Source organism: Tachysurus fulvidraco, chromosome 6, assembly GCF_022655615.1.
Source record: "Tachysurus fulvidraco isolate hzauxx_2018 chromosome 6, HZAU_PFXX_2.0, whole genome shotgun sequence".
Classification (NCBI taxonomy): domain Eukaryota; kingdom Metazoa; phylum Chordata; class Actinopteri; order Siluriformes; family Bagridae; genus Tachysurus; species Tachysurus fulvidraco.
The window spans coordinates 14,110,566-14,127,050 of record NC_062523.1 but is presented as its reverse complement, the minus strand read 5'-3'; the positions used below and the strand labels follow the sequence as shown (position 1 = coordinate 14,127,050).

Below are 16,485 nucleotides of genomic sequence, written 5' to 3'. Positions count from 1 at the left end.
TATGAAAGAAAGCAGAAGCTTCCCTGAACATGCTGACAAAGACAGCTTACTGTGGCAGGGTATAATATGTGAAGATGTCTCCACATACACAACTCTAAAAGTTTGGGGGAAAACACATTGCAGTTTGGAAAAAAAGCTGGAAAAACAGCATGTGTCAAAAGTCCGACATTTGATTTTAGGTTATTTTCGGCGTAGGCCAACGTGTTTATTCAGTTCTATAACGATTTGTGTCCTGACCTCATATTTTAAGCTTGCATAAATATTGTGACAGTTGGCTGAACCCTGGATTTGACTGTTCAGTGCTTGAAGTTGCATTGACTGAAAACACAGCAGTTTTTGCTAAATGAATGGGTTGGAACAAACAGAAACCACTGTTGTGTTTAGATGTTGGATATAACCAAGTTTGACCCAGAAAACTCAACTGTGGTTGAAAGCTATAATGTTCTGAAGGCTAGAAGGCTATGTTCTGTCAATGCAAATAATAATAATAATAATAATAAATAAATAAATAAAAAGACTACAACATGTCAAACTAAACAAAACAAGAGTCCTACTTGAAGGTTAAGTGGAATAAACATCAAATGTAGTGAAAATTAAAATAATGCAAAAAATAAAAATCGTAATTCATCTCCTGCATCAAATAACAAACAATATATAGCCAAAGATTTGTGGATGCCTGGCAATCATCCACATTTGACTATCATATTGTATTGAATTTCATTTTTTTTTGTTAAAATTGCTTGCCCTTTGCTTCATTCTCCACGGAAGGCTTGCTGCTACATTTTGGAGTGTGGTTGTGGGGATTTGTGCTCATTCAGTGAATTCAGCCCAAAGGTGTTCAGTTTAATTTGGGGTCAGGGCTCTGTGCAGGACATTTGAGTTCTTTAACTCCAACCATGGCAAAATGCTGTCATTGGAACTCACTTTTTGCACAGGGCCATTGTCATGCTGAAATGTTTGGACCCCTTAATTCCGGTGAAGAGAATCCTTAAAGCTACCTCATACAAAGTATTAATAATAAAATTAAAGATAGACATTGTCCAGTGAACAGGAAGATTGTATGTATGTTACCCATGACAGCCTTTTGCCCTAAACTCCAACCAAAGAAAGTCATGCTTTTGTTTTTTTTGTCTGTTTCTCCAATGCACTTTTCAGATTTATTTACTTTTTTTTTTTTAATTTAGAACGTACGCACTTCTGAAGTCATAGTTGTTAGCATGTTTGCCTTGTGGCTCTGTTGTTGGGAGTTTGATCCCTTCCTCTACCCTGTGTGTGCAGATGTTCTCCCTGCGTTTCAGGGGTTTTCATGTGAATATATCATGTGAATGGGTGCGTATCCAGGGTGACTTGTTTCCTCATTCCTTGTGATCCTTTGCAGAAAATGACTCTAAACCAGCAGGCATTGTTTCCAGTCTTGTCAGTATAGTTTACATTTATAGTCTATACAAGTAGTCAAATAAACCTGTACAACAATACTGTAAGCTTGTACAACAATACTGTAGTTAAAAGTCCATACTGGCCATGATGCTAGACAACAAGTCCTACCAGTGTGGGATAATTTCATTGGCTAATTCCAAAATCACATTGTTAACATCTGTCAGCTAGAATACACACTATTCTTTGGAGAATCAACAAACAAGGGTTTACTAAAAAGATCCACTAGACACTCTTTCCAAGTCAGGGTCATGGTGGATCTGGGGCCTGTTCCAAGAACAGGCATGTGGTGAGAATATAACTTCATGAAATACAATATACCTGTTCAGACCAAAGGATAAGTGCCATTGTTTTGTTGTGGGAGGATACTGAAGAAGCCAGAGGAAACCCACACAGACATGTGGAGAACATGCTAAACTCCACACTGCAGGTAACCTAAGCTCAGGTTTGTTCTGAGACAGCAATGCTACCCTCTGCTATCTACCCCAGTGTGCCACCACTAAGAGGACTCAGTGTTTGAAATTCTACTTGTACTGTACAACAGACAATTATGGACTTCAGGCACAAATTTAATTCTCAGCGTTTGTATTTTCCAAAATCTATTTTTGCGGTTGAATGTAGATGTTTAATACATTAGACAAAAATATTCAATAAATAATGACAGCATTGGGTCTCTACAGATTTAGTCCTTATTGTTACTAATCCGAAAGCCTCAAATTCCAATAAAACAGACTTCATATAGTAACTATACAGATAAACTATTTCAGATATTTGACCTCGCCATAACCTTAATCTGGTTTGTGTTGATTCCAAAATCTAATTAGTACTTTTGCAGGTCACAATGATACAAACAATTAACCATTTGTTCTCAAAACACCGTGCTAACCAGAATCCCAGACACACTATCTGAAAACCTAGCAGAGACAAAACAAGCACCAAATGGCTGTAGAAAGGTCAAAGGACTGTTGAAAAACGTCATTAGTGGCTTACAGATATGGTCTTTGACCTACACCTGCTTTTGTCCTAATAGAAAGGAAGGACATATACAATACCTAAACAAAAGCAAATGTCCTGTGCGTGTGTAACAATGCATTGGACTATACTCAAAGCACACACTCATTTACAGCCATGCCAGAATACACTCTTGCTCACAACGACACATTCAAATCTATTAACACTAGTGTCTCAGAAGAGGAAACGGGTGAAGCAAAGCCGGCGAAACAGAAGAATAGGAATATTCCTCTCAATCAACATCTTTCTTTCCACAGTTCATCACTCTTACCATCTGTGGCACAGCGGAACTGTTACAATTAGTGTAAAAATGCTAAATGGGGCTTAAATTTTACAACCAGAGCGGTTCATGACTAACTGACATGAACTCGACTTTTCTCAGGGTTTTCCCATTAGCTATTAGTGTTAGTGCCACTACTGCTCTTATCTATGATATTTGACTTTAAACCCGAATCCCACCACCAAATATGAATGTGTGTGTGTATAAAAAAAATAAAGGAAACCCTCTCACATATTCAAAAACTGGAATACTGGATATTCACCATCTTTGAACAACTCATGTACATTTACACTTAGTCCTCTTGTAAAAGTCACCCCTAAGCAACACAACATACATTCAAACACACACAGTTTGGTGTTTGAGTTTAGTTGGGATGTGTTAGCCTTGTGGTTAAGGTGTTGGGATACCAATTGGAAGGTTGTGAGTTCGATTCCTACGTCCACCAAGCTGCCACCCTCAATAGCTGTTGTATACAAATGAGATAAAATGTAAGTTGGTCTAGATAAGGGCGTCTGCTAAATGCTGTAAATGTAGTATCCTTGTGAAGACATTCCCCCACATAATCAGTAATGTAGCTAATAAATGCTTAGCTTAAAATTCTGTCTAAACCTAACCTTAATTCCCGTAGCCAAAGGTTAATTAAAAAAAGGGGTAGGGTAAAAAGGGGTAGGGTTAGGACAAATCGATCAGATATTCCTACCCTTGTGAGGACATTTGGTCCAAACCGAAATATACAGACATTCCTATATATACACACTGTCATTATCCTCCCACATTCACAGATCAACAAACCATCTTACTTACAGTATATATCATTTAAATAAAAGCAGAGCAGCATGTGCATGACAAAAACGTTTGCATTACATTCCCTACAGTTATAACTTTTAATAAAGGAGCATTAGCAAGACTGATGTGTTGAACACACTTTATTGAGGTGCCAAATGAAAGAGTGTCACCATTCATTCAGGAAGGAGAGAGTAAATGTTCACATAAAAAAATATAAAATCAACAATGAGTACACAGCACCTCGCCGCTCTGGTCTGACCAGAGTGATCGTCGTTTTGGCTCAAACTCTTTAAATCTGCTTCAGGCTGTTAATTTTTCTGGCCATGAATACAGTCCACAGGCCCACAGGAAGCAGGAGGCGGAGTGGAACTGACAACATCCATATCTGTGTTTAGACTACCAGCATCAACATCAAATGATTTTCATTACTGTTTGAAATTGGTTTTCTCCCTGTGCACTTTTTTTTGGGAAACGCTAGAACTGGATTAGAGTTTGATGGCACCATGTGAAGAATGTTTAACCCAAACTCAGAAGCATATGCTGGATGATAAAAACTGCACAGAAACTGAAAGAGGCCTGGTGCTTTCTGGAGGTTTTCTGGATTCTTGTCATCATATCTCAGAATGAGAACACACAACTGGTACACAATATCACACTTATTCTCAAGAAAAAACTAAACAAAAACAAACAAAAAACCCAGAATCATCTACAATTCCAATAATTGAGACCAAATAGGGAAAGGAGGTGTTTGAAATGTTTTTTTTCCCCCGTAGTCTTGAAGTGGGTGTTTCATCCTATATTTTTCTACTAATCAATCTGTTACTAATGTTTAATGGTTGAGGTGGTGGAGGTCAATCCCTCAACTATAAGAGCTCTGTCTAAGTTACATGATTAGAAACACATCTTCAATCAAAAGATCAACAGTGAAAAGAACTTATGGGAAAAGAAACAATGGCTAAATAGTGTTAACAAACCTGAAGAGTAGTGTTCACTAAGCTCCATTTGGAAACAGGGCACTCACTCGTAAGGCCAGTGCACTTCTCTGTGAGTCAGTCAGGTAAAGTGATCTCCTCATTCGGACATTACGCCAGAATGAATTCCACTATGAGAAAACTGATTTAGCAGAAAGAACATCTACTGAAACTGATGAGTATTTTGTGAATGTCTATGACTGTGCCTGCATGTTTTGTGCATGTATGTGCAGTGTGTGAAGTGTTCATGTGTGTGTGTGTTTGTGTGAGCCCTCATGCAGGAGGGTTATTGTATATTGCAGGAGGAGCAGCAGGGATCGTCTTTGTCAGGTTGCGCTGCGTAGTCCATCTGTCGGACGATTTCGGCAAACAGTTCATCCACCATGGTCTTGCTCTTGGCTGAGGTCTCGATAAAGGGGCAGCCCCATTCCTCAGCCAGAGCCTGACCCTCGCTCACCGACACCTCCCGCTCACTCTCCAGATCCACCTTATTGCCCACCAGGATCACCGGCACCTTCTCATACCTGTGGAAAGAGGAAAAAAATGCTAAGGTTACAGTCAGTGAATTTGGAACAAAAAATCAAGTACATCAACTCTGATGAGTCCAAAGCAACAAGAAGAGCTCTCTGAATTGATGGACAACATGAATGCAAAGAAATTAAAGATGTCCTCATGTCAGGATTGGCTGCATGTTTAAGGTGTTCGACCACTGATTGGAAGTTTGTTAAAACATTATTGCCAAATACCAATCAGCCACACACACAATCACAGTGTAACTGTGGCACCAAATGGAGCGGGGACCTCAGTGAATATTAAAACACTCCTGTTATATTGCTTTATATCACAAATAAGAACATGTCAGCTATGAAAAGAATACACAAACACAAGGACATGTAGAAACACCAAATAAATGTTGTCAGATTGTTGTAATTAAATCTAAGGATGAGTGTAATGGCTTTTAGTCAGCTAGCACACCTATTAATCCACTTGCTGGGTCACAATGAGGGAAATACTTTGTTTTTTGTTTACAATTCACATAATTGAACAAACCAAAAAAGAAACCAAGATGGTCAAGGGGTTTGTATAGCTGCAAATAAATTCTTGAAAAATTCTTTCATTCATTATTCAGAAATATGACAAATGTAATAGATAAAGCGTTACATATGGAAATCACACAAATCCCCTGAGCATAGAGAACACAGCGGAGGAGCTACATAAATGATTAGACAATTAGATTAAACTATTTTAAGCATCACATCCAGCTTTTATTTTAATATTTTCTTATCACATTTCTCTGTTTGCCCTTCACATGTCAGTTTAGCAGCATTTACTGATTCACTGTGGCCAGTACGTTTGACTCTTGGGGTTGGATTCCCACCTGCACCCTTGTGTGTGTGTGTGTGTGTGAGTTTACATGCTCTCCCTGTGCTTTGGAGGTCTCTTCCAGGTATTTTAGTTTCCTCCCTCAGTAAAAACACGTGTGTGTATGCTGACTGACATATCCCAATTGTCTGTGGTGTGTTCAACTGTGCCTTGTGATGGGTTGGCAGAATGTGCCATGTGTCCCTGGTAAAGTGGTAGAGAAAATCAATGGATGAATGGATGGATAGATGGACAATATACATGGTTTGGGCTGATTCAGAGTCAAACCACTATCTAAGCAGAAATTACCCTAAAGCTCACTTGGAGCCAGACCAGTGCCAACCTATTCAGATAGTCAGGGACTGATTGTTTTGGTCTGTAATAACACTGTCCCAAAGTGTGATTGCTGTACTAACATACTGCCACACTGCCGTAGCAAACTACAACAAAGAAAAAAAGTAAATGCTGCATATGTGAAGTAGCGACCAGATGCCTGGACAAATATCTGCACGTCATACAAAGGCAAAGCCAGTAGGGTATGTCATTAAAAAAATGTTTCCTGCCTTTGCCTCAGCCACAATGATGCAGAGAGAACGAGGAATGAGCAAAAGCACTATAATGCTGCTGGATGTTGTAATCAAAAGAGAAATGATTCCGGGTTTAATAGTGTACTCGTTTGAAATGCACAGAGCACCAGTGTGTTAACGGCTCACACTGCCTCCTTCAGCCTCTTGTCAAACAGAACAAACAGCATGACAATAGAATGGCCTTCTCTTCTCTTATTAGGCTCTGGCTTTACTGTATGAAATATTCATGTCATTAAGTCATGCGCTATGCTGCAAATGAACACACACATACACACACTTGGTGCGGCCTTGTACTGGTAATGTTTGCATAGGAGTTGGGAGCTAGAGACTCTGCTACTGAGCTCAACTCCCTCAAAACTGATCTCTGTAATGAAGCTGCTAAAGTCTTGGCACTGCTAAAACATGTGCTTACAGTTTTTTTGTGGACTGCATTCTCTTTTCATGGTCATTTCCTGTCTGTGAGAAAGGCAGCATAATGTTTTGAATATGGGATGTGAGCAGATGAGTCTCTGTGGGAGCATCTCATTTCCATTTTAATGATAAAACAGCAGAGCAGTAAAGTTTTACAATAATGTGAATCAAATGTTTTGTTTTTTTGCCAGACAAAAAAAAAAAAAATTGTGAGGCATTTTAGCTCTGACTCACTCTGAGGTAGTCTCAAAGCACAAGTTTGTGCATAAATTTGAGGGGGAAAAAAACAATAAACGCTGCTACATCATTTGCTTGTTCATTTTCAGTAAATGCTGTATCATGGTCAGGCTTGTGGTGGATGGAAGGCTAGGAAGACTAGATGGGACACCAAACAACATGGTACCACACATGCAAATCCAGCTGCTGGCATGTTTTGCGGAGGTTGAAGGAGAACCTAGAAGAAAACCTACATGTCGCTGGATTAAACATACATAACGCCACACAACCAAACAGTCAAATGAGTTCAGGATCAAATCAGAGACCCTGAAGCTGTAAGGTTGCATTGCTACTTAATTATTTCAACAAACTCCATCTCCTGTAAGAACTGGCTAGTAACTCACAAGCAGTCGGATTGGACGGCGTAGCAGTCTGAGTGTGGAAAATATCCAATGATATGGGAGGAAAAAAAGGTATAATCTTTTGTTATGGTTGCTATGGTTATGTGATTTACTTCCTGAATGTCGAATTGGACTGTGCAGTGTCAAAAAGAGGCTTGTGTTGTTCTAGCTAACAGAAATAGAAGCACTTCACGACGGTGGGCCTGCGACAAACCGGTACAAACCAACAGGTCCTTTGCGCAAAACAATCACTTTCTCATGTTCTGTACATGTGAAGCTCACTTCTGTAGAGTACGGTGTTACTAAAGCGCTGAATTTATGACAGGACAGCCACTCAGAGATGATGTGTGGGTGTGAGAGAGGCTGTGTGGAAATCAGGCCCTAGCACCACACTGAACTATTTTTACCCTCACAAAAAAAATCCTGTCCGCACACATATACACACACAGAAAGAGCACACACTCCCACGATACAGATCTTTAAATAAATCACTGATTATAGTGGTGGACTGATGGCTGTGCTTTGCAGTGTGTGTAATGAGGGCATGTGGACATGGCAGTGGTTTTGAGGAGCTGTCTTACATGAGGATGTGTGGTGTGTATATTTGCTGTGATGTGCTAAGATGGTGGCCATCACAATAAAAAGCCCAGACACTGCCTATTACTGATTACACACGCCTTGGCTACATGTGCACACACAAAATGAGAGAAAATGACACGAGAAAAACTGCCTGCAATTATAGTCGCCAAAAACTGTAATGACATTTTAATTAAAGTTAAAAGCTATAACACCAGTTTCACCTAATTATTTGGGCCAACGTTCATTTATTTCTCATTTATATGAATCATATTCATTGTATCTTTATACTAGGGATACTCTGAGTGCACTTTTTTCCCCGTTGCTGATACAAAAGCAATATTAAAGCTCATACAATTTAATAGTCATTTGATCCGGCCTTTCGCTTATACATCAGGAATCTAAACTTCTCAAATGACCCATGTTCTGCCTAAAAACCTGAATATTCAATACGAATCAATTCATGTGGGAGGAATCCCAAGTGGCTTCTGATGTACTACACGGTTTATAACATGATGGTGTTGTAGTAGCAGAGCAGTGTGCTATTTGAGCAATATCTCATAAGCGAGAGTGCTGGTGTAATGAATATCAGCACCACTGTGAATCAGCTTTAGGCACGAGGCCACAGGTAATCACAGCTGTGCTGATATTAGGTACAACAGCACAACTGCGAGTGTGATATTGCTTTTACATAACAGTTCTACAAACAAGAATTTAATACGGAGTAACTGATGTTTCAGACAGAAATATTTCACTTTTTCCATCAATGAAAACAACCACGGCTGCATAGAAGAGCATTTCGGGTTGCCATGCCAACGTACAGACTGACTGACAGCCTGCAGTAAGTGTAATAAAGGTTCCAGTATAATGATCTATTGTGAGATTTGGTTATTTAATGTACCGAAAAAAGACAAATGGAATGATTTTAGTGTACCAGAGCTGTCACAGTATATATCATCGGTCACGGAAGGCCGTTGATCAAATTAGTTGACCAAAAATAAGTATTATATTGATTGTCTGATTGATTGAATGATCAATAAAATAAACATCATACTAGATTTAGCTGCAGAAAAATCATGATAAGACTAGGTTGGAATTTGTTGCAGGAATGACCTCATTTAGTACACAGTCATTCTCATCAAAATTAAGTAAATGCAAATCATCTAATAAAAAAAAGAAAGAAAAAGATTTGGTAAAATATGTCACAAATGTCATTTGTTACTTTCGACTGGTTTTCCAACAGAAAGTCATTTAGGAAACAAGTTTTTATTGACTTGTTTATTCCTTTGTACGTTCCTTTCTTCTATCCATCCCACTGCTTCCCACTGGGCTGCACGGAACCTGGAACCTATCCCGGGAGACTCTGGGCACAAGGCAGGGTACATTGTAGACATGCCAGTCATCCTACAATGTGTGTCTTTAGACTGTGGGAGGAACCCGGAGTAACTGGAGGAAACCCCTAAAGCACAGAGAAAACATGCAAATCCACACACACAGCAGATGCGTGAAACGAGCCCCAAACTGGAGGTCTGAGACAAATGGGTTAAACACCACCATACTGTTCCCCCTTGACTTATCATCGGATTAAATACTTCTCAAATAATCCAACTTATATGACAATGTATTTTTCCTCATTCAAATTCACACAGTATTTACAGCCACGGCCTGAACTTACGTAACTTGTGTAGCTATTGAGGCACCTTATGTCATTTTGAAGTGGCCTCGATTTGTGATTTTCTTGAGTTATCGTCTCTGAATGGCTATGATGACTTGAAGATGAACATTTTATTTCAGAGTCACTTTTTGGCCAAAAATAATGTCTTAATAGAATGACTTAAATTGAAAGATAGAACTGAGTGATGCAGATCCTCCTCTTCAATTATTCCTGTTAGAGCAGAAGAGAGACTCTGCTACTGTATGGTTGATGAAGGACAGCATGATAACCTCGGGTAGCAGAGCTGCATTTGGGATGGGTTTATAATGCCCTGCACCGCAGCAAAATAAAGCACACAGCAGTCTATCCATACTGGGAGACTGACTGAAAACAAACACGTTCTGTACAGAAGAAGAGCAAAAGAAGAGCAACTGCACACTGGCATTCAAAAGAAGAACAACTGCACACTGGCAAATTTTCTGTGTGTATATGTACTGTATGTGTACGTGTTCAAGAGAACCACCTGCAATATTCTAATTCACCCCATTTCTCCTTGCCTTCCTGATTATTAAGAAATATGTATATATGCTGTACACAAAGAGTTACATTTGTTCTCGTAGAATACAACACAACAGATTATCTTTCGGGAGCTTTGCTTTATGAGTATTAATACGGATAGGATTACACACAAAAGTGTGTACATGTAAATACACATCATTACACGTAATCGGATATGATATCTGTAGTTTTTTTATCCTACAAGTACATCCATCTTATTGCATTGTCTGTCAAAAGCACACTGCAGCTCCTTCTGCTGCCACTGCCCAGACTCACAGCGGCTCAGGCATACATAAACACAGCTTATATATAATACATGACCACTCTACTGATATACACCATCTACCGGGGTTAAGGAAGAGCAGAGATCATCCTTTGGTCCTAAACCGTACCGGACATCCCAGGGTCTTGCTCTGATCAGTCCAAAGCATCTCATTAGTCCATCTATCCAAAAAGAGCTTCTCACCCTCTGCATCACTGCTGCCAATGACCGGTCTCTTGCACTGACGGCTCTACACTAAAGCGTGAGAAAACCTGTGCTCTCTAAATTTCTCACTGAATGACATCAAGACGTCATTTGAGTGTTGTGTCGGAAGAGAATCAAAGCAAGTTTCTTGATACAAAGCAAGTTTCTTGACTAGAAACAAAACCCAAACAATTTATACAACTGAATTTAAGCTGGATTTCTGGACATGTTTCTAATAATATTTTCTCTATTATTTATTGTGATCTTCATTTGGGACAGGAACATTAACACATAAAAACTGCCATTTATTGTGCACCTCTTCTTGACCACAGAGAATTCTGACAAATTTCTAGCCACAACAAAGCACAAAAAGCAGATAACTGGAGGAAAATAGCTGAGCCTGGGAAGGCAACAAGTTAACCTTTCTGCTTTCTTGTTCAGAATTGACTCCTGGATGCAACAAAAGTAAAGCAATCGCTCTATTTTTGGCTTTGAGTGCAGGATGTCATGCACCTTCCATGCCTATATGCACAAGACAGCTCAACCAGCCATACAGTGTGTGACGGGGATGGCTTAATCTCTCCCCTCTCAGTCTGAGTGACATTAGCCAACTGAATGTCGAAGAGGGCAGTTAGCACTTTACTTTTTAATGTGTCAGCAGTTCACAAACTGAAAAAGTATGTGCTATAACTTTCCCCCTGCTTAGTTAGTAGCTGTCACACGATTAGGGATACATAGTTAGTTAGATGGAACCTGGCAAGCTGTGCTAGTTAGCTAGTGGGTGAGATAATGGGGAAAACAGTCTCAAAATCCTGAAAGGACATTACTAATTAGTAAAGTGGTATCGATATTGCGTGCCTTGCACTGCACTACTCATGGTCTGCATGCCTGTTTCAAGGGAATAAAAAAAGAATAGCCATACAGTGTGTGGAAAGGTCATTCAGTGAAAGCCCTGTCAGGATTAATACAAACGTTTGAGATTTGAAACACTTGTCTTCCCATCCAAATTCATCCACATCAATTAGTCTAAATGAGGGTACAGTTGGCCTCTCAGTGCTCTGCCAAGTCTATGAAAGAGTTCTTGCTGATGACAGACAGTCAAGGCATAAGGTCTAACTACATCTATGAATAGTCTGTACATCTGGTTGTGAAGGTTGTTAACTCTGTAAAAGGCAGAGGCACAAAGTTTAGAGTCTCTATGGTCAAAATAAACATATAAACAGAGCATGACACTGAATTTCCCCAAATAAAAAAGCCAACAAAATAAAAATGCTCAAGCCTGGTACAGTTTCATAAACCCCCTTGAAGAGATGTGGATTTGTTGTCCAGTGAAACCCCCAACTATTCATAACCTGCTAGAGTGTCCCATCATGTAACACTACCCTTTATAGGAGATCTCTGGAGGTTATAGGGTTAGGACATAATTTCTCACACTAATCCTAATTTTTAACAGTAAACACTAACAACTGCAGCAACAACGGAGGACCTTTAACTTTTTTCCAGTGGGGTTGCATTTGGGTTTGTGTGACAGGAGACAGCCAGTCTGAGAAATTGGGAATGTTGTCAAATCCTTTTAATGGAGATTCCTTTAAAAAATGCTTCTCCCTACTGGTGCTATGAAATTCAGGTTGTCGGTGGCAACTGACCCATCAACAGTTTGTACTATTTGTAGCTGCAGTTGTAGGTCCCAGTTCAGTGCTCTGGGCATTCTTACAAATAGGGTAAGGAAATCCAGCACAGGTACTTTTAGAAATGTAAACTTTTAACCTTGTTGTATTATGTCAAAAAGTGACCTGTAACACCTACTCTACAATCACAGTGTGAAACCTTGCACAGCTACACAAGCCAGTCACAACACAAGGCACAGCTACACAAGCCAGTCACAACACAGGGCACAGCTACACAAGCCGGTCACAACACAAGGCACAGCTACACAAGCCGGTCACAACACAAGGCACAGCTACACAAGCCGGTCACAACACAAGGCACAGCTACACAAGCCGGTCACAACACAAGGCACAGCTACACAAGCCGGTCACAACACAAGGCACAGCTACACAAGCCGGTCACAACACAAGACACAGCTACACAAGCCGGTCACAACACAAGGCACAGCTACACAAGCCGGTCACAACACAAGGCACAGCTACACAAGCCAGTCACAACACAAGGCACAGCTACACAAGCCGGTCACAACACAAGGCACAACATCCATGCATTCTTCTATACTTCAGACTTAGTATCTTAAGTTAAATGTTGGCTTAAGACATGAATATGTTCTCTATTTATATTTTTGTGTCACTCAGTCTTTTATTGGGTTGCACTGCTGTATGATATAGTCATGTGACTTTATGAATTATAAGAGAGAGTGTTGAGATGGAAATCAAGTAACATGGAGCTGTTGAGAAGCAAAGCTTCACATTATAGTGCATTCCTCTGAAGTAGTATTTTCATACTAAAGCACAACACACAACAGGTTCCTACTTGTCTCAGTTGATCAGCAAAATGCACTGAAACAGACATAAGTCTGACATTTTGCTTTGTTTAATACAATATATAATTATGAGATTGTGCAAGCTGCTACATAACTATAGCGCTTAGTAATGTGTGTATCAGCTGGCTTACAGCAAATAGGGTGCAGAAATATATAGCGTTCATAAAAATACACAAAGAAACTGACTCAGATGGAAAATGTAGGACCACACATAGGACATGACACATGTGGTACAAAAATTGGGTAAGGTATTGACCAGCACACAATGAAAAACATCTGACACTGTTTGCTTTCTCTGTCTCACGGTGTAGTTGCTATCTTGAATAGGTATAATAGTTAATCATACACTGATCAGCCCTGAAGGCAAAGCAAAGTATCAAACAAATTCAGCAGAAGGCCTTACTGTGTCAGTCATTCTACCCTGACTCTAAAGTGGGATCACAGAGAAATCAATGATTCACTGCCTGGTGTTTCTGCTGTTTCTGGATCTACTGTAAATATTAGAAAAGTAGACCTACACCGCAAGATAAAGAGGTACTGTCATGTAGCACTCATCTGTCAGTACAAAAAAGTGTGTATAAAAGAGAGAGAGAGAGAGAGAGAGAGAGAGAGAGAGAGAGAGAGAGAGAGAGAGACAGAGAGAGACAGACAGACAGAGAGAGACAGAGACAGAAAATACAGAGAGATCCAGCAGTAAAACACTACTGCAGAACCCATCACTACTACGTCAGTGCTCTGCAGGCTTGGTTCCTCAGGCACTACCTTTTCACACGGATGATTTGGTCCCTCATAGGCTTGATGTCCTGGAAGCTCTGCTGGTTCACCAGGCTGTACACCAGGATGAAGCCCTGACCGTTCTTGATGTACAGATCGCGCATGGAGGCGAACTGTTCCGTGCCGGCCGTGTCCAGGATCTCGAGCACCGATGGCGACGAGTCCACTTCTATCTCCTTGCGGTAGAAGTCTTCGATGGTCGGGTCGTACTTCTCTATGAAGGTGCCGGTGACGAACTGCACGGTGAGGGCGGACTTGCCCACGCCGCCGCTGCCCAACACCACCACTTTGTACTCACGCATAGCTCCTAACACACCGTTAACGGGAGGGGGAACAACAGAAAACGTGCACTAGCACCCGGTATTCGTCATTTAACAAGCGTAATAAAAGGAGTATTAGCTACAGTGACGGAGCGGGTCCCATGCTGCTCCTGGCGCCTTCTTGCTTTTAGCTAGGAGAAGTAAACAAGCGGCGCACAAAGGCGCGGAGTCCGCGCAAGGAAACGGGGAAGAAGCGGTGCATTATCGCAGGTCTGTCCGGAAAACACTGCTACCGCGGGTCTGTCCGGTAAACACTGGTACCGCGGTTCTGTCCGGTAAACCCCGGTACCGCGGTTCTGTCCGGTAAACACCGGTACCGCGGTTCTGTCCGGTAAACACTGGTCCAGGCGGTTGCAGGTTTTCCGGCTGTTTCATTAGCTGAGCTCAGCGTCCTAAATCATCCAGCTAACTAACATTAGATGCGGTTTTAGCTAAGCTAACAAAGCTGCACTCAGAATCTTGAGATTGTCTTTAAAGAAGCAGGATGTGTGAAGTTTAGAGAAAGCAGTCCCTTAACTGTGGTTTCATGTCCCCGCTTCTTCTGCGCACCGACACATCCGCGGCCGCCATGCTCTCGGGTGGAGACCCACAGGCACCGCCGCGTTACCGACCGTGTCCCTCGCTCGGCTTCCGTAGCCAGCGCCAGGACAAGCACGTCATCAGCGTCTCGTGCATGGAGCTGCGACGGGATCCTGAAAGGCGCGGCCACGCGCTTCAAACCGCACCCACGCCGGTATGGACGAAGCGCAGAGGATTTCCAAACTCGGATTTCCGATTAGTGTTGATCTGTCTGGGGCGGGACTCGGGGATGCTGTCCAATAGCCAACAAGATCGAGGACACGCGCCAAAAAGAGCAGCGCGCTGGATGCTGTTGCTATGGAAACGCTCAGGCTTTTCAAAAGGGCAACTGCGCATGCGCGTCGTTTCACTGTCCTTTCACTGTACACTGTAGTCATTATACGTCACACGGTTTTACTGTAGTTTCACTGTACAACAGTTACTTCACTTCTGCTAACGTTTAAATGTACACTGGTTATTTCACTTTTCACACTCGTTTCACTGTTACTACAGCCTTAATTGAAGCACGATCATCCTCACTTCTTCTATATGGATGCTGTCTACCAGCACATCTAGCAAATTCTACCAAGCAGACATTGACCTACTAATTAAACTCTGGCCTCAGCAAAGTCTGAAAATGGTTCTAGGTCAGTCCCATCTAGCTTGCAGTTGCCGCTAAAGGATTGGATGGTGCTAGGCACCCCACAGCTCTGAATGTGCTTGTTCATACAGTACATACTGCTCGTGAGAGAATTCATTATGTCACAGTATAATGATTTTAGTGATCCAAACTCTGTAGTGTGCTTTGCAGCAACTATGATGGATCACAAGCAGGTCAAATGCTGGGTCACATGCTTGCAGTCTGTATCACAACTAGTAGTATTACTACACAAATCACAATATATATTAATGGTAGTTATTACTTTGGCTCAAGATGCACAGTCAATCAAAAAAGGGTAGACCCTACAGTTCAAAATTGAATTTTATTAAATTTACTTTCTTTCATATAGACTATCTCATTCCAATTTCTCAAACACCTCAGGTATTTTCAGAGTGTATTCTTTGAGTGTATTCAGAGTGTATTCTTTCAGAGTGCTTTCTCTGGTATCCTCAAGGCCCCTCTGTACAAATCTAGGTAAATGCTGAACTGAAATGGGTTTATATGAAAGCCTGTTGCTAGCTATCATTCTGAAAAAGTACTGAATGTGCTAACAATAACGGCGCCTTGCATACATTGGTGGGCAGCTAAATCTGTGGCTTTGACTTGGTTTTCAACACAAAATTCCTGCCTGTGATATCATCCACTTTTGTGGAACAGTTTATTGATCATGTAGAACATTCTCTGCTTTGTCTGGATTGTGCCTTGTGGAACTGTTTATTATTTAGCTTGGTGTGTGTAAGGGTTTCCTCCAGGTTCTCTGGTTTCCTCACCCAGTCCAAAGACATGTTGTAGGCTGACTGACAACTCAATATTGTACATAGTGTGTGAATGGGTGGGTGAGTGTGTGTGATTGTGACCAGAGATGGGCTGGTACCCCATCCAAGGTGTCCCATGTTGTGCCGCGAGACCCCTGGGTCCAGGCTCACTACACCCCTGTGTAGGATAAGCAGTAGATGGACTCAACA

At 41.2% G+C, this 16,485-nt stretch overlaps 1 protein-coding gene across 1 annotated transcript; it reads right to left on the bottom strand.

The window, feature by feature from the left end:
* Positions 1–3,636: 3,636 nt before the first annotated feature.
* LOC113654533 (ras-related protein Rap-2a) lies at positions 3,637–15,082 on the bottom strand. Its single transcript, XM_027164737.2, has 2 exons — positions 13,970–15,082; positions 3,637–5,006 (listed from the first exon to the last, which is right to left on the bottom strand). Exons 1-2 carry the CDS (start codon positions 14,281–14,283, stop codon positions 4,769–4,771), a joined length of 552 nt encoding a protein of 183 aa, XP_027020538.1. The 5' UTR covers positions 14,284–15,082; the 3' UTR covers positions 3,637–4,768.
* Positions 15,083–16,485: the final 1,403 nt, after the last annotated feature.

Coding starts and splice junctions, on each gene's coding strand:
- LOC113654533 (XM_027164737.2), bottom strand. CDS start 14,283: ATGCGTGAGTACAAAGTGGTGGTGTTGGGCAGCGGCGGCGTGGGCAAG. Junction 5,007..13,969: donor CAAATCATCCGTGTGAAAAG/GTAGTGCCTGAG, acceptor CTCTTTCCACAG/GTATGAGAAGGTGCCGGTGA.